The 24,505-nt window shown below is 37.4% G+C and overlaps 4 protein-coding genes across 8 annotated transcripts; 3 read left to right on the plus strand and 1 right to left on the minus strand.

Annotated features, from left to right (window-relative positions):
* Positions 1-6,575: 6,575 nt before the first annotated feature.
* On the plus strand, positions 6,576-15,201 carry LOC122007913 (succinate--CoA ligase [ADP-forming] subunit beta, mitochondrial-like). 3 transcript variants are annotated; one of them, XM_042563449.1, is made up of 14 exons: positions 6,576-6,706; positions 6,863-6,966; positions 7,308-7,418; positions 9,072-9,183; positions 10,044-10,108; positions 10,852-10,929; positions 12,969-13,043; positions 13,192-13,344; positions 13,445-13,579; positions 13,767-13,931; positions 14,251-14,373; positions 14,591-14,662; positions 14,752-14,829; positions 14,899-15,201. In XM_042563449.1, exons 2-13 carry the CDS (start codon positions 6,868-6,870, stop codon positions 14,827-14,829), a joined length of 1,266 nt encoding a protein of 421 aa, XP_042419383.1. In that variant the 5' UTR covers positions 6,576-6,706; positions 6,863-6,867; the 3' UTR covers positions 14,899-15,201. The 3 variants fall into 3 exon arrangements, with proteins under 3 accessions (XP_042419383.1, XP_042419382.1, XP_042419384.1); XM_042563448.1 differs by having other exon boundaries at positions 14,902-15,201; XM_042563450.1 differs by having other exon boundaries at positions 15,020-15,201.
* A 1,288-nt stretch (positions 15,202-16,489) lies between these two features.
* LOC122007914 (putative pentatricopeptide repeat-containing protein At3g23330) lies at positions 16,490-19,448 on the plus strand. 3 transcript variants are annotated; one of them, XM_042563453.1, is made up of 4 exons: positions 16,490-18,737; positions 18,812-18,941; positions 19,018-19,076; positions 19,161-19,448. In XM_042563453.1, the coding sequence occupies exon 1, from the start codon at positions 16,548-16,550 to the stop codon at positions 18,669-18,671; it is 2,124 nt and encodes a 707-aa protein (XP_042419387.1). In that variant the 5' UTR covers positions 16,490-16,547; the 3' UTR covers positions 18,672-18,737; positions 18,812-18,941; positions 19,018-19,076; positions 19,161-19,448. The 3 variants fall into 3 exon arrangements, with proteins under 3 accessions (XP_042419387.1, XP_042419386.1, XP_042419385.1); XM_042563452.1 differs by having other exon boundaries at positions 19,035-19,076; XM_042563451.1 differs by having other exon boundaries at positions 18,812-19,076.
* A 673-nt stretch (positions 19,449-20,121) lies between these two features.
* Positions 20,122-21,999, minus strand: LOC122007915 (60S ribosomal protein L14-1-like). The gene is made up of 5 exons (XM_042563454.1): positions 21,852-21,999; positions 21,621-21,722; positions 20,688-20,817; positions 20,492-20,604; positions 20,122-20,384 (listed from the first exon to the last, which is right to left on the minus strand). Exons 1-5 carry the CDS (start codon positions 21,852-21,854, stop codon positions 20,328-20,330), a joined length of 405 nt encoding a protein of 134 aa, XP_042419388.1. The 5' UTR covers positions 21,855-21,999; the 3' UTR covers positions 20,122-20,327.
* A 633-nt stretch (positions 22,000-22,632) lies between these two features.
* On the plus strand, positions 22,633-23,638 carry LOC122010598 (CRIB domain-containing protein RIC7-like). Its single transcript, XM_042567116.1, has 4 exons — positions 22,633-22,693; positions 22,774-22,871; positions 22,958-23,042; positions 23,277-23,638. The coding sequence occupies exons 1-4, from the start codon at positions 22,633-22,635 to the stop codon at positions 23,636-23,638; spliced, it is 606 nt and encodes a 201-aa protein (XP_042423050.1).
* The last annotated feature ends 867 nt before the right edge of the window (positions 23,639-24,505 follow it).

Genomic DNA, 24,505 nt, shown 5'->3' on the forward strand with positions numbered 1-24,505 from the left:
GCTGCGTTGAATGGCTTCGAGAAGAAGATGAAGAACGAAGCAGGAGAGTGTGCGCTTTTGCAGATTGAAACTTGGGCCTGATATCTCATTAATTTATTTTATCTAATCGCCTCGATTTATGTGTAAGATTATTTATTATTAATTTGAAATATTACTTTTTATATTATCAGCCCTACGTTGGGCCTGATATCCAAGCATATCAGGCCCAACGGAGACTGATTGTATTTTAAATTTTTCGCAGCACCTATAAATATTTAAACATTTATTTTCCACCAGATTCTGAGTCCTTGCAACTCCAGAATACCACTAGCGCTGAAATGGGTCCAATCCGATGTGTCTAGGTCCATCAGTGGGTTTTGACCAAAACCCACTGATGGCCCTCCCCTACTTGGATTTTCATGAAATCAAGTCCCCTGTGAAGGTCTTGGTGCGGAAATGGTATTTATGGTGTCAAACATAATTTATACACCATGGATTTCGAAGTATGGCTCCGTGCCAGTTGCCATTTATAAGTGTCAAGGCCACTTTGGGCCTGATATGCTTGGATATCAGGCCCACGTTGGGCCTGATATCCAAGCGTATCAGGCCCACGTTGGGCCTGATATCCAAGCATATCAGGCCCAACGGAGGCTGATTGTATTTTAAATTTTTCCCAGCACCTATAAATATTTAAACATTTATTTGCCACCAGATTCTGAGTCCTTGCAACTCCAGAATACCACTAGAGCTGAAATGGGTCCATTCCGATGTGTCTAGGTCCATCAGTGGGTTTTGACCAAAACCCACTGATGGCCCTCCCCTACTTGGATTTTCATGAAATCAAGTCCCCTGTGAAGGTCTTGGTGGGGAGATGGTATTTATGGTGTCAAACATAATTTATAAACCATGGATTACATAGTATGGCTCCGTGCCAGTTGCCATTTATAAGTGCCAAGACTTTGGGCCTGATATGCTTGGATATCGGGCCCGTTCGATATCCAAGCATATCGAGGCCCAACGGAGGTGATGTATTTTAAATTTTCCCAAGACCTATAAATATTTAAACATTTATTTGCCACCGATTACGAGTCCTTGCAACTCCGAATACCACTGTTATTGGTCCAATCCGATGTGTCTAGGTCCATCGGTGGGTTTTGACCAAAACCCACCGATGGCCCTCCCTACTTGGATTTTCATGAAATCAAGTCCCTATGAAGGTCTTGGTGCGGAAATGGTATTTATGGTGTCAAACATAATTTATACACCATGGATTTCGAAGTATGGCTCCGTGCCGGTTGCCATTTATAAGTGTCAAGGCCACTTTGGGCCTGATATGCTTGGATATCAGGCCCACGTTGGGAACTGATATCAGCGTAAAGCCACGTTGGGCGATATCCAGCATATCGTGCCCAACGAGGTGATTGTATTTTAAATTTTTCCAAGCACCTATAAATATTTAAACATTTATTTGCCACCAGATTCTGAGTCCTTGCAACTCCAGAATACCACTAGAGCTGAAATGGGTCCATTCCGATGTGTCTAGGTCCATCAGTGGGTTTTGACCAAACCCCACTGATGGCCCTCCCCTACTTGGATTTTCATGAAATCAAGTCCCCTGTGAAGGTCTTGGTGGGGAGATGGTATTTATGGTGTCAAACATAATTTATAAACCATGGATTACGAAGTATGGCTCCGTGCCAGTTGCCATTTATAAGTGCCAAGGCGACTTTGGGCCTGATATGCTTGGATATCAGGCCCACGTTGGGCCTGATATCCAAGCATATCAGGCCCAACGGAGGCTGATTGTATTTTAAATTTTTCCCAGCACCTATAAATATTTAAACATTTATTTGCCACCAGATTCTGAGTCCTTGCAACTCCAGAATACCACTAGCGCTGATATGGGTCCAATCCGATGTGTCTAGGTCCATCAGTGGGTTTTGACCAAAACCCACTGATGGCCCTCCCCTACTTGGATTTTCATGAAATCAAGTCCCCTGTGAAGGTCTTGGTGGGGAGATGGTATTTATGGTGTCAAACATAATTTATAAACCATGGATTACGAAGTATGGCTCCGTGCCAGTTGCCATTTATAAGTGCCAAGGCGACTTTGGGCCTGATATGCTTGGATATCAGGCCCACGTTGGGCCTGATATCCAAGCGTATCAGGCCCACGTTGGGCCTGATATCCAAGCGTATCAGGCCCACGTTGGGCCTGATATCCAAGCATATCAGGCCCAACGGAGGCTGATTGTATTTTAAATTTTTCCCAGCACCTATAAATATTTAAACATTTATTTGCCACCAGATTCTGAGTCCTTGCAACTCCAGAATACCACTAGCGCTGATATGGGTCCAATCCGATGTGTCTAGGTCCATCAGTGGGTTTTGACCAAAACCCACTGATGGCCCTCCCCTACTTGGATTTTCATGAAATCAAGTCCCCTGTGAAGGTCTTGGTGGGGAGATGATATTTATGGTGTCAAACATAATTTATAAACCATGGATTACGAATTATGGCTCTGTGCCAGTTGCCATTTATAAGCGCCTTTGGGCTCGATATGCTTGGATATCAGGCCCACGTTATATCCAAGCATATCAGGTCCAACGGAGGCTGATTGTATTTTAAAATTTTCCCAAGACCTATAAATATTTAAACATTTATTTGCCACCGGATTCGAGTCCTTGCAACCTGAATACCACTAGCGATATGGGTCCAATCAGTGTGTCAGGTCCATCGTGAGTTTGACCAAAACCCGATGGCCCTCCCCTTGGATTTTATGAAATCAAGTCCCTGTGAAGGTCATGGTGGGCAGATGGTATTTATGCTGTCAAACATAATTTATACACCATGGATTACGAAGTATGGCTCCGTGCCAGTTGGCACGGAACAGTCCACACCTTTTCTTTTCTACCCTATGGAATCGATTACTACACTCCCTTTGTGCATGTTTTAACACATCTATATTTCACTACATATTAATGTGACTTTGAAATTACGAACCCCTTCCTGTTGAATTGAAATGTATCACATTTTTATTTGACACAATGGAGATATGGTGTGAAGTATTATTTCTGCCTTGCAGGTGATGGTTTACACTTCTCATACCTACCATAAAACTGTAACACAAACTAAATACTCCATAAACGTATATAACAGAAACATCACTTTTAACAACTGTTTGTCTTACAAACCTATTTATGTACTTCATACAAAACATATGCCTCAACTCCTCGAATTTACAATTCAGTCAAGATCCAGGGGCTGGCGGCATTCTACAGGTCCTCCGATTATGGCCCAGTTGTTTGCACCTGCTGCATTTGATTTTTACCTTCCCATTATGTTTTGACTCGATCCTTGCCTTCTTTCGCCTACCAGGCTGCACAAGGCTACGTGGATATAGCACTATAATGTTGTTGACACCCCTAGGCCAAAATTCTTTGCTTCGACAGGGGTAAATACGATCCATGTATGTCGTTTTCCAATTATGTGAATGAAAGTAATGCTCACAATATGGGAGTGTATCCATGTTCCGGTGAATTATGACGGCATTTGCATGTGAGCAAGGCAATCCTGAAATTTGAAACTCCCCACAGTTACAATATTTTCTCTTCAAATCAACAATGTATGAAGCACCCCATGTCTCTACTTCCATTTCGGATTGAGAGTAGGGGTGGACTTTATATCGTCTAGCTTTCTCTCTCCTTGATTGCATTTCTTTGGTAGCATGAGGTGTCAACGCTACATACCATTTCGACGCTTCCTCCTTACGGTTATAGAACCATTGAGCTACCTTTCTTCTGGTATTATCAATTAACCTGTTTATCGGAAGTTCACGCGTCTCCTTGAACAAAGCATTTAAACTCTCTACACAATTGGTGGTTAGCATTGTGTACCTTCTCCCACTAAAGTGTGCATTAGCCCATCTTTTAGGGTCAATGTTCTGAAGCCACTTATGAGCATCTGGATGTTTTTCAAGCATGGACTGCATTATGAGATCATATTGTAGTGTTGTGTTTGCTCGAGCAGCTGCCCAAAACAACCCTAAACCTGACCTACTGCCAGTATCTGTTACCATATTGCAAGACATGTGGTGGCAACAAAAAGCATGATGGGCAGTAGGGTATACTTTCCTAACTGCTGCTATAATGCCACAATGTCTATCTGATACTATACTCATTGACTCTGGATCAACATTAAAGAATCTCTTCATATGATCCAGAAACCACTCCCATGCAGACCCACATTCAACTTCAGCGATTCCAAAGGCTACTGGGAGGACATTGTCATTAGCATCTATTGATGTAGCCATCAACAACACACCCGGATATTTGCCTCTTAGGTGTGTGGCATCAATTCCAATTAATTTACGCAGATAAGACCTAAATACTCTCCTACAAGCTCCAAAACCCCAAAAACATCGTTGGAACTGATTATCCCCATTCCTGTGTAGTGCAACATAGGTTTCAGGATCTCTTACTCTTAACTCACGCAGATATAGTGGAAGATCTCTATATGCTTGATCATAATCTCCAACAACTTTCTTCATCGCTTTCTCTCGAGCTATGTAAGCTTTTCTGTAGGATATGGTCACTCCGAACCTGGCTTTTATATCTGCTATAATCATACTTGGCTTGTATTGTTCATTAGCAAGAAATTGCTCTTCAACAAAAGAAGCTACAAAGGATGAAGAATATGCTTGATGATCAGCACTTTCCCTAATGGTGCCGCATTGGTGTTCCTTTATATATTTCGTAACAATGAACTCGACATCCCCCCTGGCAACTACTCTCCACTTACACGGTTGATTGAAGCAGACAGCTTTTACTTTATTTTTTCTAGTGTCAACTGGGTTATATCTCATATGTTTAACCATGGCATGCTTCACAAGTTGATTCTTGAACTCTTGTCGAGACTGAAATATCTGTCCTACAAAAAATTCATGCTGATCTGTTGCCTCTTCAATTGGCCTTTGGAGCAATCGAGAATTTAGAATATATGGATCATCAGCTATTGGGAATTCCTCCTCTAAGTCACTATACTGCTCTTGAGATATTTCATATTGTTCAATCTGCATATCATCAGCAAAGAATTCTTGTACATTTGTATTGCATTGCATTTCCTCTCCATTTCGGTTATAATACCCTTCCTCCTCACTCCAACTAGGCTCATAGTAATCAACAAGTGTTGCACACGGGTTCAGAACCTCATCTTCTTGAATACTAGCTTCTTCATTTAGATCAAATGTGAAATTACTGCTCGTATTTCTATTTGTGTTATGCACACAATTATACTGTGAAGATGATGGAATATTTGTTCTGGATACTTCTCCTACATTATCTGCATGTCCAATGCTAGAAGTTGCATCAAGAGTATTCCATATCTCATATAGAATTTCGTCAGTTATATGATCATCCCTGATAAATAAATTAAAAAACTATTTTAGTAAATTTGCAACTACATAATCATTTTTTGTAGTTAAATTGTAATTTTGCTCAAACTAGGAACGGTCTGATGTAAAAGTAAAGTTTTAACCACATAACACATTATCGATATCAGGCTCTACGTGGGCCTGATATCATAGGTATCAGGCCCACGTTAGGCCTGATATCTATGATATCAGGCCCACGTTGGGCATGATATCTATGATATCAGGCCCACGATGGGCCTGATCTCATAGATATCAAGCCACTTTTGAAGCAGATACTTCTTGTAAACTAGGACCACCACTGACTAAACCCTAGCCAAACTTAACTATCAACGTCAAAAACTAACATGAATTAAATCGATTAAGTCTTCTATTACATCATAATTCAGGTGTTATTGAATATTATTCCCCACACAACCAAAATTAACCATAATACCACTTTTTGCTGCCACCCTTCACAGACAAATGGTGTACTTTTTATTTACCTTCACTACCCTATTTTACAGTAAAAAAATCCATACATACATGTCTAAATCTTTAAATGTGTGCTTCTACTCATTTCCCTCTTGCAAGAAGTTTGTCCTTCTCGGCTGACCTTCTTAACTTAATTTGTCCTTGGTTTCCTCTAGCAACTCTTACGCAATTATGTCATAAACCTAACTGGTCTATTGCAATCGTCAACCGCCACGAGCAGTAATGGCAAGCGCAGGGTTCATATTTTTTTTTCTTTCAAAGTTTATAACACCACACAGAGGGACGAAGGGAGAGAGACGGTGAGAAGACGTGTATCCGAACCATAAATTATTTTTGTATTCTACTTTCGGCTTGGATGCTTGGAAAAGTGTGTTTGAAAAAGGCGGTTGCCAGGTTAGCCAGAGGGGTAATCTGGGGATTGATTTTGGTAAACTCCGCCTTTTGATAAATATAAAACTGTGATATGTTTTTTTGATAAATACATTAACCGTAGTACGTGTTTTGATAAATTACCGAAATATTAATTCTCACTTCCATCCGCCAAATATAAAATTCATGAATGAACCTAATTCCGCATTCCCCATACCCTTTACCCAAATCCACCTAATATTATTATAACAAAGCGATGATATAATTAAACATTTCTTACGGTAGATTATTATAAATTAAGCACGGTATAATAGTAAAAATCACATACTATAAAAATCCCTAATTAATTAAAAGACACGTATCTACGAAAACCTAATTACTTATTGGTTGCATCGACCTGCCGCAGCGACGCATCCTCCCCTCGATCCCGCCCAGAAGAAGCTCCTGCGAAGCCTGTAAGTCTTCTTCTCTAGTTTTCGTCGCGTTCGCACGATTCTTCCAACTTCGTGTTCAGTAAAAGTGAATCGCGATACGGAAAGTTTATTGCGGTTCCGTCTTCTGTCTCACCTCCTCTTTTGACGATCTGTTGTGTGCTTTGATCCACTTGGCAGGAAGGATGAGGAGATCGCTAGGGAAGCTCATTGCTGGCTCTCTTTCCATCGCCGGGAGATGGCAGAATCAGCAACTGCGGCGGCTCAACATCCACGAGTACCAGGTTCCTTGATTAATTATTCTCGTGTCATTCCCTTATTCCTTTCAATTGATTTGTCTTGTTTGTTTTTATTTTGCTTCGGATCTGAAAACATGGAGGGAAAAAGCCTGATCCTTTGTATTACGTGTGTGATAATCAAGATTGTTTCTTTTTCTTCTTTTGTAAAAAAAAATCTATTTTTTTAAAGTAAGTATTGGTTTGTTAATATGATATATTAGGTTGCATTGGCCATTTTTATAGTTTCATCCTTTTACTAGCGTTTTTTAGTCTTTACACGATTGATCAAATGCTGCGACGAATTTGAATCTGTTGACGGCAGAAAAAACCTTTTGCTTCTGTGACAGGGTGCGGAATTGATGAGCAAGTACGGGATAAATGTGCCAAAGGGAGTGGCTGTTGCATCTATTGAAGAGGTGAAGGAGGCTGTCAAATCTGTTTTCCCAAACGAGAAAGAGGTGTGCTCATAAATAAGACAAAGCAGACTAACTTTTACATGATCACTATAAGCTATTTTTTGAGATTAGTATTTTCAGTTGATTTTGCAATTATTATTTTCTCCGTCTCCTTTAAATCCGCACACATTTATTTTCAGTTGATCAACCATTCACTTTTGGTGCTCTTGCTTCTTATCTGCCAATAAAATAATCCTAAGATACATTTGGTACCCACTATGTGTTGGGTCCTGTGAGGTTAGTATGAAATAGAAAACATGAAACAAAAATAGATAGAATTGAAAAATAGTTTGTCACTGAAATATTTGTTTCTGGACATCCTGTTCATTTTCAATCGACTGGTCATGATGTCAGTCTACTATGTTCATGTAGTTAGTCGACTAGTGAGAGTGATCAGTTGATTGGTATCCACTTTGTGTTGCGTTCTATGAGGTTAGTATGAAATAAAAAGCATGAAACAAATACAGAGAATTTAAAAAGCAGTGATGTCACTGAAATATCTGTTTCGGGATATTCTGTTCATTATCAGTCGACTATTTTTAGTCAACTAGTGAGAGTGATTAGTTGGTTGAAACAGGGCAGTAACAAAAAAAATATTAACCAGTAGTTTACTTCTTGTTGTTGTCTAAATCTGGAAGTAGGGAGTAAATGGTGTGACCAAGATATTAAAAGACAGTTTTAGGTGGTAGGCGATCATTCCACTATTAGTGCCTAGGCAGGGGCCTAGGTAGTCATCATTAAAATATTATTAAAAATGTTGTATACTCAAATTTGCAATTGTAAATTCTTAATCATGTTCCACATTGTAAGAACATGTAATAATAACAAAATGCATCATATTTCACATTGTACCTAATAAGAGAATAGTGGTAAAAAGAGAAGTAAAATAGTCACCAATTTGAGAAAAAAATTAGGGATGAGAATAAATTCTGAAAAATGTGAGAAATATATGAGGAGAAAAAAAAAGAGAAGAGGGAGAATAAATCTAGAGAAGAGAAGAGATCCTGCCCAGAAAAAGAATAAATCTAGAGAAGAGGAGATCCTGCCCAGAAAATTAATGTGAAGAGGGAGTCTTGTTATCCCTGAAAATTCCAACTGTAACTACGAATAGTTAATGTTAGTTTCTCTTGACAAATGAATCTATCACTTAAGAAAAACACTTTTTTTATCCTAAACCTGATTGGACTTCCCAAACCAGTCTACCTTGGTTACCTTGGTGATCCAGCTAGACTGACTTTTAAATAGTCCACTTACTAGGTGCTGCCTACCACCTAGGCAAAGTGACCCCTGGTCCATTTTACCTAGGCAGCCACCTAGGACACTTTTTCAAACATTGGGTATGACAATGACATTATCTGATACTTTATGCTATAATTTCTAAACAAATTCACTTATCGGTTGCTGGCACTCATGCAGCAAATCAAATGCCCATGAATGAAATAATGAGATGGTATTTTAGCTGGAATTTTTTTAATATCATATATATGGTGAAAGAGATTTTGCTAGGTAAGATATTGCTGGTGTAGATTCAATGATTTTGTTTTATTGTTAAATCATTTGCATTCCCAATTTTCTCATTTTGCAATTGGAGACAGAATTACAGACTGACTTGAAGAATACAACACTTAAAATTGAACTTCTGTGGCCTTTCCATAGGTTGTTGTCAAAAGTCAAATTCTTGCTGGCGGGAGAGGTTTGGGGACCTTTAAAAGTGGACTAAAGGGCGGAGTGCATATTGTTAAAACTGAAGAGGTTCCAGGCATAGCTGGTAACTGACAATTTTTTTTTGCTCTTTTTGCTCTTTTTGCTCAAAGATTATGCCCATTTAGTTAACATGTTTATTTTGCATTGATAATCTAGAAAGAGCAGAATCAAGCTAGATTGATGTTAAGCATACATCATTCGTATTTGATTTTGTATAACAATACAGGAACAGGAGTCTGATTGCTAAGTGATACTGTGGATATAATGAGTGAGTGTGATGTTTATAAAGCCTTAAACATTTTCTCATAGCGTGTTACTGATGTGGTGGTGGCTTGATTAATTAGTTAATAACCAATTTCAAAAATTTGTGGAGTATTTTGCTTTGTTGGCAGTGAGTTGTCTTCGCTAGCAGGTAGTTTATTGGTTTAAAATTTAAGCAGCATCTGTCTAAAATCTGAATTCTTATATAATCAACTTCCTCCTTTGTATCTTACCTCTCTACCCCTTTTTCTCATCTAGTCATGCATCATTTATGTGCATTTATAAAGTATTTTTAGTAGGTATAAGAATAGTTCTGTTACTGATATTTAGCTTTTTTCAATAATGGCTCAATGATGTACCAGTTAAAGTTCACAAGCTTTCGATCTTTATTTACTGTCGACTACTAGTTTGACTATTTAAATGTAGTATTTCTGGGACTGTTTCAAAAATTCTCTAATAAGCTTGGGAGAGTTGGTGGACTTATATGTCCTTTCATGTTTCTGAAATTTTTTTAATTCTTTTTATGTGTTAATTATTTCATTTATTACGCTTTATGAAATGTAACTCTGAAGAATCAGATTTGTGGATACTTTTTGTTAAGTAGGTATTCAAATATTTGGATAAGATATTTGCATGTTATTTATAACTAAATATTGCATGCAGAAAAAATGCTCGGCCAGATCCTTGTTACCAAGCAAACTGGTTCTCAAGGAAAGATTGTGAGCAAGGTTAGAAGTTCATTTAATTCATTTAAAGCTAAGTGATGTGCTGAAAACAAATTGTTTAAATTACCTGGTGATCATTCTCAACTTTCATAATCATCTTGTCTTGTTTGTTGCATACTTGCATTGTCAAGTACTTTTTAGTTTAGACAACTGAAACATATTTGCAATCAGGTGTAGTCTAAAAATGTACTGCCTTGCCAAATAAATTTCACATATAATGAAACTAATGATTGAATTGCATAAAAAAATTTCAAAGAGAAGATGACACACCTAGTTTAGTCACAAAGGGAACATTGTTGTGTAATTACGTTGCATGCCTTGATGGCAGAACTATCATCAACTGTAACTTAGGCATTTCAGCTCAAATAGTTCAACTCTTATTAAGTTAATTGACCTCCTCTCATTTGGCTGGTTTCCGTCATGATAAATTCTATCAAAGCTTGTTCTTTATACAGTGGGAATTGCCATTGTGTCTTAGTATAGACCCAGTATTGAGTCACTCTCCCACTATATTTGAGCTTGAAGAAGGGCGTCAAACTTCTAGTGGGATTAAATGTATTCTGGCTGAGTTTTATGTGGAAGTAGTATTGTTCTTGATGATATTCAGTTCTCCTTTTGATGCATTTCATCCTAAAATTTAAGTTGGTGATCATAAGGTTCTTTACTAGAAGTCGATCAGCATTTTTCTGCTAGTGTTGTCAGCTATTACAAAGATTTCCAGTGTAATATATTTACTTCTTTTGCAGGTTTACCTTTGTGAGAAGCTATCCCTTGTAAATGAGATGTACTTTGCTATCACCCTTGACCGTAGTACTGCTGGTCCAGTATGTTTTCAGTGTTGAAACTTTGATTATTTAATTCAATTTAAATCTGTATATATAGTTAATAATATATCTGTTTTTAGGAGTAGGTTACAGATTTTGTATTCATTTTTAATTAATAAGAGTCGTGAACTGATTTTTATTCAATATAACAACAATAAATCACATCAGTGGTTACTAAATTTTGTATTAGATTTTTTCTAGGATGGTTACTCGTTGTTTGGGTAGAATGATATGAAGTTGTTTTCTCATTTCAGAACATTTTAGGGGTATTTGTATGGAGTCATGGGATGCTAATTGGTTCTAGCTGAATTTAGATTTGGATGGTGTAAAAGTTGAATAGACACATGTTGGACTTCCAACCCAAATATCTGCATTAAATAAAAAAGCCAAATCCATACTTATTAGCATTAAGAAAGTTCAGGTTCAATCATAATGGGCTGTGTTAATTTTAGGTGGCTGATAATAAGAATAGAATTGGTAGTGAGGAGAAGATGAGAAGGCCTGTGTTGTTTTCCTTTTTTTTGCTATCACTTCATTTTTTCTAATTGTTAGTAATTTTAAAGATTTGTTACAGATAGGCCTATTGGTCACCCTTTGACCAAAAAAACAAAAAGATTGTATTTCTAGGGGTATATGAATAATTCGACTGGCCTTATTGTGTGGGTTTGCCTACCTTACAGATGGTTACTTTGCTAGCAACCCAGAAACACCTTGCTTGTTGAGGGATAACCTCCCTTTGACCAAAAAGCAAAAAGATTGTATTTCTAGGGGTATATGGATAATTTGATTGGCCTTATAGTGTGGGTTTGCCTACCTTGCAGATGGTTACTTTGCTAGCAACCCAGAAACACCTTGCTTGTTGAGGGATAACCTCCCTTTGACCAAAAAACAAAAAGATTGTATTTCTAGGGGTATATGAATAATTCGATTGGCCTTATACTGTGGGTTTGCCTACCTTACAGATGATTTATGTGTTGGGTAGTATTAGTAATTACTGGAGTAATGGGCCATTAAGTTTTTAATGGAAAAATCCTTCTCGCTGGGTAGTTGTTGTGTAACGCCTAAACAGTGTCGGGCACCCAGTACAGTCATATGATATCTGTGTTATGCTGTTACCATTTCATATTTTCTTTTCTTTTACTAATCCTATACCCTTCTTTTTGTATTTCATCTCTCTTCCTCATTCTGAAAGAAATCCTTTCAATAATTTGGGATAAGTGATCATCCAATCAAGTTCGAAGTGCAAACAGGAGGTTTTGAGTCAGTCCAAATGTTTGTGTCAGTCAATTGTTTCAAACAATGCTTCCTATCAAGTCCACCAGCTCGCATGTAAGTGGGAGTCTTCATATAGAGGTAGAGATGTGTCCTTTTATAAGAGAATAGGCAGTGGGATAAATACTCAGCTAATCTTGTTTTGAAGGTGCTATGGCTGCTTTCAATCAAATTTGAGCTGTTAAAGCTTTTTATCTGGCTGTTGTGGTGACTCCATAATCATGTAGATAGAGCATAAGAGAGAGACTGAGGAAGAAAAGGAAGGACAGGTTTCTGACTGATGTAGTTTTGTTTATAGTACTTGTTTGCTGTTCTATGATTTATTGCTAAATATGGTCAATATGTCCTTCCTCAGAACTGAATAATATAACATTGCCACAGTTTTTTATTAGGAAAATAAAGGACAATTTTACTTCCTAGTGTTTACCCACATTGTTAATTAGCCTATGGAGATTAGACAGTGATATTGCTCCAATTCTAGCAGCCAAAGAAAAAAAAATCATAATAATTGTTATGCTAGTTATTACAAATATTTTCTTCATTGATAAAATATATTGATTAAAAGTCAAAGTAATAGCTTATATGTTGTGGGCCCTAATCCCTATATTGTTTGCAAGGTTGTTTGAATACAAGCTTAAATCCTTCAACTGCTACACGGAATCTCAATGGACATTTACTCTTAGTTATAATTGATCATAAAGTCTTTATACTGACATCACTTTGCAGCAATAAACATCTTTATCTAAATAGTTTTTATGATTTCCCAGATAATTATAGCCTGTAAAAAGGGAGGAACTAGCATTGAAGACCTTGCAGAAAAGTTTCCTGACATGATTATTAAGGTGATTTTGCCACTTTTCTTGATTCAGGAAGATTGTTTTCTAATAGGACTCAAAGGGTTCTGTTCATCACAATAAAAAGTTATATTTTTCCTTTAAAAATTGATAAATTTTTTGTTTCAGAATCTAACTTTATGCTTCCCATGCAAAGGTCCCAATTGATGTTTTCAAGGGAATTACTGATGAAGATGCAGCTAAAGTTGTTGATGGGCTGGCACCTACAGTAGCTGATAGAAGTGCTTCAATAGAACAAGTGAAAAAACTTTATCAACTGTTCTGTGAATGTGATTGTACGTTATTAGAGGTGTGCTGGACAAATTTCCTTTCTGCTAGTGCATTTAAGTGCTCTCTATTTCCCTTTTTGTTGCTATTTCCTGAATGCTAAACTATAGGACCTTGATTAGATAAATCCAATTGCTGAGACTGCGGATAAACAATTAGTAGCTGCTGATGCAAAGTTGAACTTTGATGACAATGCTTCTTTTCGTCATAAGGAAATATTTGAACTACGGGATCCATCACAAGAAGACTCTAGAGAGGTTTGAATAAATTTATTATTGGCTGTAATTTGGTCATCTCATGAATTATTTACAACTTCAAGTGTAGGATTTCATACTAGATGAAATTCCTTGAGTTACACTTTCTACTGTGCTTGCATCCTTGCTGCTGATAAAATTGAAGATGGTTGAATCTTAGATTTTAATTCTTTATTCTTATGCTCTGTAGGTTGCTGCTGCCAAAGCAGATCTCAACTATATTGGTCTTGATGGAGAGATTGGATGTATGGTGAATGGTGCTGGGTTGGCGATGGCTACAATGGACATAATAAAACTGCATGGTGGTACACCTGCCAATTTTCTCGATGTTGGTGGTAATGCATCAGAAGGCCAGGTGTGAATTCTCATGTAAACATGTGTTGTTCATTCTTCTATTGCTTAATCATAATAAAACTGCATGGTGGTTCACCTGCCAATTTTCTCGATGTTGATGGTAATGCATCAGAAGGCCAGGTGTGAATTCTCATGTAAACATGTGTTGTTCATTCTTCTATTGCTTAATCATATCCTTATTTAGTAAACACTTGTAGAAGTTTCTTGTCTTATTTGTCTAATATCCGTCTCCTGTCACTTGCTTGTCGCAACTATTTGATTATATTCTCAAATTTTTGTTTGTTTTCCTAATGTTAATTGAGATATAAATTGTTGCTCAGGTGGTTGAAGCATTCAAGATATTAACATCTGATGATAAAGTGAAGGCCATTTTGGTAAATATCTTTGGAGGAATTATGAAATGCGATGTGATAGCAAGTGGAATTGTCAATGCAGCCAAACAGGTTGGTGGATCTCATTACATTCTGCATTTTTGGGTCTATTATATTGCTGCAAAGCACCTTGGTAGAATGTTTACTTTGGAGCTTCCAGAGCTTGAGATGATGAATACGTCTTGTTTCTTTTGGAGTTTCCAGAGCTTCAAGATTTTAGTGCTTGTTTTTTTGTCTGTCTGTCTGTCTTACTCATCGTTCTGATATGCCTAAGACTTTACTTATTTAGGTTTCACTTAAAGTACCTGTTGTTGTTCGTTTAGAAGGCACAAATGTAGATCAAGGAAAGCGAATTCTCAAGGTATTAGTTGTTTCCCATATTATTTTCCCCCTGTTTGCATACAGTAGAAGTAAAATAAGGAGACATGAGAGATTTGTACTGATTCACAGGATAGTGGAATGACATTGATCACAGCAGAAGATTTGGATGATGCAGCTGAAAAAGCTGTTAAAGCCACTGTGAATTAGGTAATATATCTGCTTCTCGTCAGCTATGCGTTCATTCTTATTTACGAAAACCTCGGTATACCTATATAGCAGAGTTGGTGAAGAAGGATCCTCTTGCAACAAATAAATTGACTCGATTGAGTTCTGAGAGCTTGGCCTACAATGTATTCTTGTGACCCATGACTCTTGACATTTTGCTCGTGGTATTCAGGTCTGTTTCCACGGTTCAGAGCCTCAGGCTGTTTCCTGCATTGCAGAATGAATTTTTTCTGATTCTTATCCAGGAAAACTAATTCCATTCCTGTTTGTAATTTTCTTTTTTCTCGGGAACTAATATTTTTCTGATTCAGAGATCAGCAAAACATCTGAATTCCAAATATTTTCTGTTTAAAACTCTCTTGATTATTGGTAAACAAAAATTCCTAAAAGAAGGGACCCATTTAGGTGTATAAGACTTGTCTAATCGGATGATTCAAAGATGTGAGTTCTAATGCATTCATCACCTAAATTTTCGAAAGGGATGGGTTGTAGATCCTTGAGGGGTAGAGTTGGTGAGAAAATATTATTAGAAGGCTTGGTTTGATATGATATTCACATTGGATGACTCAAAAAAAATCTAAGCTAGATTTGGTAATATTTGCCTATCAAGTTTTCAAGGGATTAAGTCGGCCATGGATATCAAGTCCAATTTTGATTTGGAGAGAGATCCTAAAGCAGATATATTTTGAGAATGTTGTGCTCCTTTTGATTGATTTTCATCTTAGATTGGAGAGATTGACATAAGAACTTAATTAAATTTATTTGACCAAGTGGATGCCATTGTTTGTATGTTAAAGTAGCATTTCTTTGAGGAGTATTTTCATAATCGATACGGTCAAGTTTAACTTTTATCAATTTTATTTTTAAAATTACCAGATTAAAGAGGATGAAATCAAGGAGTCAATGATAATAATTGTGACTAAAAATTATGATTATTTGGATAAATTTAGAAGTTCTTGAACAACATAGGATAGATACCCCTCAAAGTAACAGAAATATCATATTAGGGTCTCTTTTTAAAAAAAAGAATTAAATAAACATCCCTCTCATATTTTATCTTAAAAATACCCCTAGATTTAGAAGTTATTGGTTAGTTTCTATAACATATGTATAATTTAGCAAGTAGTTGTAAATTATATGTTAGTTTATACATATTAGATTATGATTAAATTATTGAATTATGTTCATTTAAAATATAATGAATGTCTTGAAATCCCTATCAAATTAACATTTAAAAAATTAAAATTAAAATTAAAATGATATAAAATTACTAAAAACTAGCAATTAATTTTTGTACATATTAGATAGTTATCATTCATTTTTTTAAATTAAAATGATATAAAATCATTAGAAGCTAGCAATTAGTTTCATATTTAACAATTAAATGTATCAGGGAGTCCTAATTATTTATTTTACTATTTAAAATGTTATTTTAATTAAATTATTATTTAAATAAACAATATTAAAATGTTAAAAATTATTATTACAGACGCCAGCAATTAGTCTCTATCTGGTCAAATGCCCAATTCATTTGCCTTTAATTAAAAAAATGAAATGCCCACGTGACGAAAACGCAGCAACCGATGGACGTCATTTTTGCCCAAAATATATTATAGATCGTTTTTTGATTTATTTTGAAAAAAAAAGAGCGTCCGCCTCTTCGTTTTTGCATATCAGCGTGGGCAACGCACATCTCTAAAATGCAGCACTCAGCCGTCCACTCCATTTCCCTCCTCGACTCCCTCCTCCTCCTCCTTCCATCCTCCTCCTCCGACGCCGTCCAAACCAGATCCCACGCTCGGCAACTCCACGCCCTCCTCCTCAAGTGCCACCCGCGCCCCTCTCCTCTCCTCTTCTCCCTCTACACCTACCTCGGCCTCGTCGGCGACGCCCTCCGCGCCTTCGCCTCTCCTCCCGCCCCCTCCCCCGCCTGCTACGCTGCCGTCATCCGCTGCTCCTCCGCCCGCGGCCTCTTCCACCACTCCCTCTCCGTCTTCGCCCGCCTCCGCTCCTCCGGTGCTCCCCTACCCCACGCCCTCCTCCCCTCCGTACTCAAGTCCTCCGCCGCCCTTAGGGACCCGCGCCTCGCTGAAACCCTTCACGGATTCTTGATTCGCTCCGGTTGGCTCTCCGACCTCTTCTCCTCCAATGCCCTCATGAACACGTACTGCAAATTATGCCATGATGCCGACGACCACGCGCGGACGACCACAGATGGTGTTTCTAAATGCTTGCCAAAATTTGACTGTTTGGGAAGCGTCAGAAAGGTGTTCGACGAAATGCCTGAACGAGATGTCGTCTCGTGGAACACCTTGATTGCAGGAGCTGCGGAAGTCGGGATGTATTTTGAAGCTTTATCCATGGTCAGGAACATGGGCGTCTCTGGTCTGAAGCCTGATTCATTCACTTTGTCGAGCATTCTTCCAATCTTTGCTGAATATGTTGATGATTACAAGGGAATGGAGATTCATGGCTTTGCAATAAGGCACGCATTGGATTCAGACGTGTTCATCGGGAGTAGCTTGATCGACATGTATGGCAACTGCACAAATGTGGAATATTTATGCCGTGTGTTTGATAATTTACCCAACCCTGATTCGATATCGTGGAATTCGATTATAGCTGGTCTAGTACAAAACGGCATGTTTGATGAGGGGCTCAAATTGTTCCGAAAGATGCTGATTCTTCAGATAAAGCCAATGTCAGTGACTTTCTCAAGCATCATGCCTGCTTGTGCTCACTTGACTACATTGCATCTCGGAAAGCAGCTTCATGGTTATGTCATTCGAGGTGGATTCGATAAGAATGCTTTCGTAGCCAGCTCGCTTATTGATATGTATGTGAAATGTGGAAATAATCGTATTGCTCGGCGAGTCTTTGACAGGATACAATCTCCGGATATCGTCTCATGGACTGCAATGATTATGGGATATGCCTTGCATGGACCAGCAAAAAAAGCACTATCACTGTTCCAGCAGATGGAGATGGAAAATGTGAAGCCTAATCATGTGGCATTTGTGGCAGTATTAACTGCTTGTAGCCATGCTGGTTTAGTCGACGAGGCTTGGGATTACTTCCATAGAATGTCTAAGGATTACAGGATCACTCCCAGATTGGAGCATTATGCAGCTGTTGCTGACCTTCTTGGTCGAGCTGGGAAGCTGGATGAAGCCTATGATTTTATTTCCACTATGCACATAAAACCTACAGCAAGTGTTTGGTCTACCTTGCTGGCAGCTTGTAGGGTTCATAAGAATGCCGAATTAGCTGAGAAAGTAGCTCAAAAAATCTTTGAGATTGAGCCCAGAAACTTGGGATCGCATGTTCTCATGTCAAATATTTATTCAGCTGCTGGTAGATGGAAAGAAGCGACCAAAGTAAGAATGACGATGAAACACAAGGGGATGAAGAAGCAACCGGCTTGTAGCTGGATCGAAGTGCAAAATGATTTACATGGATTTGTGGCGCATGATACATCTCACCCATGGTATAATGAGATAATGAAGGCATTAGAAGTTTTAATGGAATTAATGAAACGTGATGGTTATGTACCTAACACTGAGGATGTGCTGCATGATGTTGAAGAAGAGCAGAAGAGGCATATGCTATGCGGTCACAGTGAAAGGCTTGCAATAGCATTTGGCATAATAAGAACTCCTCCAGGAACTACCATTAGAGTAACAAAGAACCTTCGAGTATGTGTTGATTGTCATACGGCAACAAAATATATCTCAAGGATTGTTGGAAGGGAGATAGTTGTTAGGGATTTGAACCGCTTCCACCATTTCAAGGATGGGGATTGTTCATGCGGGGATTATTGGTAGCTAAAGCAAAGATAAAATCACCAAGAGAATTAAACAGTTCATGGTTATTGGCATAAATTAGACTTGGTACATGTTCTGAAATACTTGATATGTTCCACCCCTTTAGTTGCTTGTGGAAACTAACTGCTGAATGTCTTCAGATTTTCTATTTGAAGAATTGGGGAAAGGCGGTGATATCTTCTCTTATGTTCTAAACTGTTGCCTTTCATTGAGACAACTAGATGTTTTAGGATGGCTGATCATGAATTAAGCAATCACGGATACTCTTTGGTAAGTTATCGCTTTTACTTCATCCTTGAGATTTAGTTCTGTTTTATGAAAAGCTGTTAGTTTCTGAAACTAGAAGACACTGTCCCTGTTTAGATCTACATGCCCCTGAACATACTCTGTGATCCATTGGATTTGGTAAGTTATGATAGTTTTCTCAGATATGCATTTGCAACTATTTAGGTTGCATCCTAATACCTGTTTGATTTCTGCGACATCTAGATCTTCTGCACAATCAAGATTTCTGCGACATCAAGATCTTCTGCCTTCGCCCTTTATACATTCTTATGGCATTAATGTTAAGTTTCTATGATTTGTTTATTTTCTTGTTGATATACACGCCATGGAAGATAAGGAATTTGTCAGGGGAAATGAAGAAATATGACAAGGAAATGCATGAGTTGGGCTTCAAGGTTTAGAGAATCGTTTTGCAGGTTTGTCCTTTTTTCAATGATTGCTTAAAAACTATTAAGTTTTATGGATTTGTGATACTTTCTTAGTTCTTATTCATTGGAGGTTGTTCTAATATGTGAGCTGATTGTCACGGTTGCCTAGACATTCGAATTTCGTCCTACACAGAGATCAGTTTTATGACTTTGGTCTCAATGAGTAACTAACTACAAAACAACACATTGTGTGACGGTATTTATCATCGTAAACATATTTACAACATTTGCGATGGTGTGCTGTAATGGCAGTATCCTAATTGCTAAAGTCTTGCACATTGTAAATAACGACAAATTTCAGTAGTTGCAATATTGTCAAATGTAAGCGACACTCAAATCTCCTAGAATCCTTTGGCCCTTTCTTCGCTGGTGAATGTGCCATGAACTTATTTCCTTCTCTCCCTCCAATTTCCTTGCCCACTATCTTTCTATGTTATGCATCTATTATGGGGCAATCACAATAGATATGCAAGTATATGAACAACTTGAAGACAAATATGGAACTGACTTAAGCTATTGACTATGATAAAAGTAACTCGATAGAGAAAGTAGTTCGTTTTTGATCTCCAAAACTACTACAGTAAATATCGAATACCAACTAGTGAAATTATCGCACAAAAATTGTTTAGAAATCCAATACTACATGGAAAAAAAACATTATAGGGAATAACCTTTTTTTTCAGAAAATAAAAATATGAAAATAAATTTTAAGGTGTAAGAATAACAGACAACGAGAATAATCAAGACATGCAAACAACTTAATTTACTTGTAAACAAAAGTTCACGACCATCATTGTGGACGAGTCGAGGATAATAGCAAAATCTCAAGCCCGAATATCTCTAGAAATTCAAGTTCTATGAAAAACATGGAAATGGTATCCCCTAACTTCAACAGGACTTAAACACCACCTATGCTGGATCAGACAGACTAATCCTCTCAACCTCAAGCTGGGTTCTCCCTTTTTAGTTTAGCCAATTTTTCTCTGATGGCACGTCCTCTCTGGAGAAATATATGAACAAGACAATGATCAAACAAAGAATCCTCGCAATTAACTAAGATCATGAAAACAAAGAGTAAATTAATATTTTGAAGAATGTCGTCTCTACCTTGATCTTGGCCACCATGACTTTGTACCGGTCGAAGTCATTCAGCGCAGCTCTCCTCTTCTGCACGATAAGCTTCCTACCCCATGAGCTCTTCTCCCATTTATTCTTCACATCTGCAATAGCATTTTAGCTCATGAATGCATAATACATGTCAAGTCGTTAGTCCCTATTCGACAGACAATATCAAGTATGGTACCTGCAGCTTCCATGGCTTCGATCAGGGTCTTTTTCTTAGGAACACGTGGTATGTCAATCTTTATATCAGTAAGAGAAAGCCTCTTGAAGTTAATTTGGCCACGAATCATATCAGGTGCGTCGACCAAAGCCTAAAATGTGACAGAATTAACAAAGATCATCAATAATAGGCTTTGCAAAGAACACAGCAAATTTGACTATATAAATATATATATATATATATATATATATATATATATATATATATATCAGCACAGTTAGTTGGTTTTGGTGCTTAAAAATATTATGCCACTAAATTTGTAGCAAGCAAAGATTTGATGCTGGATAAACTTCCTCTAAACAACACAGTAGTGGCATCCTTCTGATAGAGGGCAACACAACTTTTCGCAGTTTGGAGAAATTGCAACAGGCACAACAAATATTCCAGCGGGGAATCATAAATTTCTACTGATATTTCACATCAGGAGCTAAAAGAAAAGGCATTTATTTGGAAACAAAGTAGAAGATTGCTTTGGAAAACAACAACGTGCAAAATCAGATCTGCGCTGGGAAAAAAAAATCAGGTCTCTAAGATGTCACAAATATCATAAATTAGAATTTCGGTGCCATAAAAAATGACAAGAGATCTGGAACATAACTCAATTGGAAGAATAAAACAATGTTAAAATATCTATCAAATAAGATGAATAAAACTAATTTTATAATCTTTATATCACAAATCAACCAACTGACCTTAATGTTCCATAAGCAGGGTGATAGAAAGGAAATCATTGTAGTTGAACTACTACTGCGTCAATTGCATACATATAAAAAATTGTCCAGAAAAGTTTTCTTTTTCGAAACGTACATAAACAGACGCTACGCTGACAGATCGATCTGCTCAAGTAAACCACATTCAAGATTGAAAATTAACAAGAAAAAGTAAGGCACGTACCCTGTTCTGATCGATGACATCGACGATAACGACGAGCCTTCCGTACTCCTTCCCGTAATTGACAAGGGCAACCCTGCCGATCTCCACATATCGCTTGAACGGCTGAAGGAATACCCATCAGAAAACAAAAACAAAAACAAAAATCAGATTTTGAACAGAGCAAAATGCCTCGAATCAAAACAACAAAAGAGATCAGTTCCAGGAATCCAAAGAATCAAGGCGGAATTTCACCATTTCGTCGGCGAGAAGAAAGCAGTTCGGCCGCAAATGAGAAACAGTTTGAGCCAAGGCAAGGGCCAAGAAGGCTCGAAGGGTTTTTATATCATCATCTCGCTTCGATGATGGCCCGTGACCGTTTGATCTAGGGTTTTCTCTTCGTATCCGTATTCCAAAATGCCCCCTCGTTTTTTTCCATATAACCACAACAATATTCTCAAATCCAATAAAATAACATCTTTATTTACAACATTTTTGTAATTATTGTTTTAAAAAAAAACACTATATGTGATTTAATTTCCATAGAATTATGCGATTTCATTTATGTTACAATAAATCAATTAAAATATAGTTTTTTATAAAGAAAAAAAAACAAATATCAAAGATCATTCAAGAGTTCCATGTCATCTCCGACCATAGCGGAGACAACTACCAAAGGATTGGAACAAATTAATCCTTTCTTCTTTTTATAGAAACAGATTAATTAATTGTTAATCCTAAAAAAAGACACCTAAATCTCTCTAATGAGGACATTCCAATTTTGAGGTATCGACCACAACATGAAATTCCTCCCATTTCATCACAAACAATACCAATCGTTTCTTCCTCTTCGTTTTTCTCGTTCTTTCTTCTTTTGTTTTTTTTTTCTCAATCAATAACAGTTAAAATCATCTAGGGTATTCACTTTGAGGTACTTTGACTCTGTGTTCTTCACCTCAATCTTTTTTATATATTTTGTATGCAATTAAAGCTTTTATTGGAGCAGGGGAAGAACAAATTACACATTTTAAGAGAGATGGGCACCCTCGTGAAGAAGGGTTTTCTGAAGCCCATTCGCTATATTTCCCAAATCTTTGGTATTTTTATTAAAAAAAAATAATTAAGGTTAATCGCGTTTTAAGAGTTAATATATAGAGATTAAATATTTTTTATGCAGACCAAAAGGAGGAAGAGATGCAAATCGGGTTTCCAACTGATGTTAAGCATGTGGCCCACATTGGAAGCGATGGGCCCAACAGTGGAGACGCATCCTGGGTATTTTATCATTTTTAGTTTTTTTCAAAAAAAAAATTTAAATACTTTTTTATTATTTTAATTTTGTACTTAAAATAAATCTGTAGATGAAAAATTACCACTCTGCCCCAATCAGCCTCACTGAGGCTCAAGGAAGAGGAGATCCTGCCACAAACACAGCCGATTCTCAAGGCAACAGATTATTTTTCATTTAACCCTTTAAATTTAAGAAATAGATTATATTTCCTAAATATTATAAATTGATATATAATATATTAAAAATAGATATCTAAATTTAATAAAATAGTTTTTTATTCTAAATTATACTGTTTTTACAAGGAAAATTGTTGTGTATTCTTTATTTTATGAATATTTAAATTTTAATAAATTTGAGAGATAAATCATTTTTTTCTTTATTAATATTAGGCTCCGAGGCTTTACAAGATGGGACGAAAGAGTCTTCGATCGACGACGACGACGAGGGTAAAGACTCCACCAAGCCGCGCCACTCGAGGCGACACAAATCCGTTGAAACTCTGACGATCGACGATTCTGAGCCGACCAACAGCGGGGTGAAGAAAGGTAGGCGCGGACGCAAAAAGGATCAGTCGATTGATCAGGATAAGGATGTTCCAGCAGTCCCCAAGCAATCGAGGCGACGATCGAAAGATGATGGAGGGTCGGTCAGGTCTTCTAAGTCTAAGGCCGTGCCACCGTCGAAGAAGGACACGACGGCGGACGGGGAGAAGAAGAATGCGAAGATGGAGGAGGCTATCACGGAATTATAAATTTATTTTAAAAGATTAATGATTAATTTATATATTAACATGTACTAGAAAAAAAATCATTAACCGTAATTCCAATTAGTATTCTGAAAATATTGTAACGATGAATAATGTCGATTCATTTTTTTTTTAATTTGAACTTTCTTAGTTTAAAATTTTGATCTAGGAAGATAATAGTATTTGCAAGATGCATGAGAATTTCTTCCAGCCTAAACAGAAGGATGTGCTGAAGAATGTGCTTCAGCAGGAGCAACCTTCCCTGCTTCCTTGGAAAAGAGTTAGAGGTTCGAATCGAATCCATGAATCTTCCTCTGATTTGCTGTAAATTGGTCTTCTGTTTGCTTTATCTCTGTATTACTTTCTGTTTCTATCAATTCGCTTTTAAGCTAAATGTTCCTTCGTCCTTGCTGCTACGAAGGCCATGGGTGGTGACTTGGGGGTTCATTTGAAGATGCGTCGATACTCGGATTATACGCTCAAACAAGCTATTCCTTTGCGAACATATTGCGGCGGAGCTGATAGGACAGCTCAAGCTAAGGTCGACATCCAAATGGGCAGGGCTGCTGGCCTGTCGAGGTCTTCTAATACATTCCTCCGTGGTTACCGTCTTCATTTCTATGTTGTTGTGACTCGATGAGTCTGTCTCTACTCCTTGCATAGACAAAAGGTTTAGATGTTGGTGTGCTCTTCATATCTCATATACAAGTAAATCAAGCACAAAAGCAGAGACGCAGAAGTCGGACGGATCAACTGTATGTTCATTTATTTAGCTTTAGTTTCAGGTTCTTTAGATTTTACAAATTTTTGTATCTTTTTACTTGCAGCGTATCTGCCATCTCCATGGCTCATTGAGTTATTTTGTCAGAAAAG

Source organism: Zingiber officinale, chromosome 8A (genome assembly GCF_018446385.1).
Source record: "Zingiber officinale cultivar Zhangliang chromosome 8A, Zo_v1.1, whole genome shotgun sequence".
In the NCBI taxonomy this organism is placed as follows: domain Eukaryota; kingdom Viridiplantae; phylum Streptophyta; class Magnoliopsida; order Zingiberales; family Zingiberaceae; genus Zingiber; species Zingiber officinale.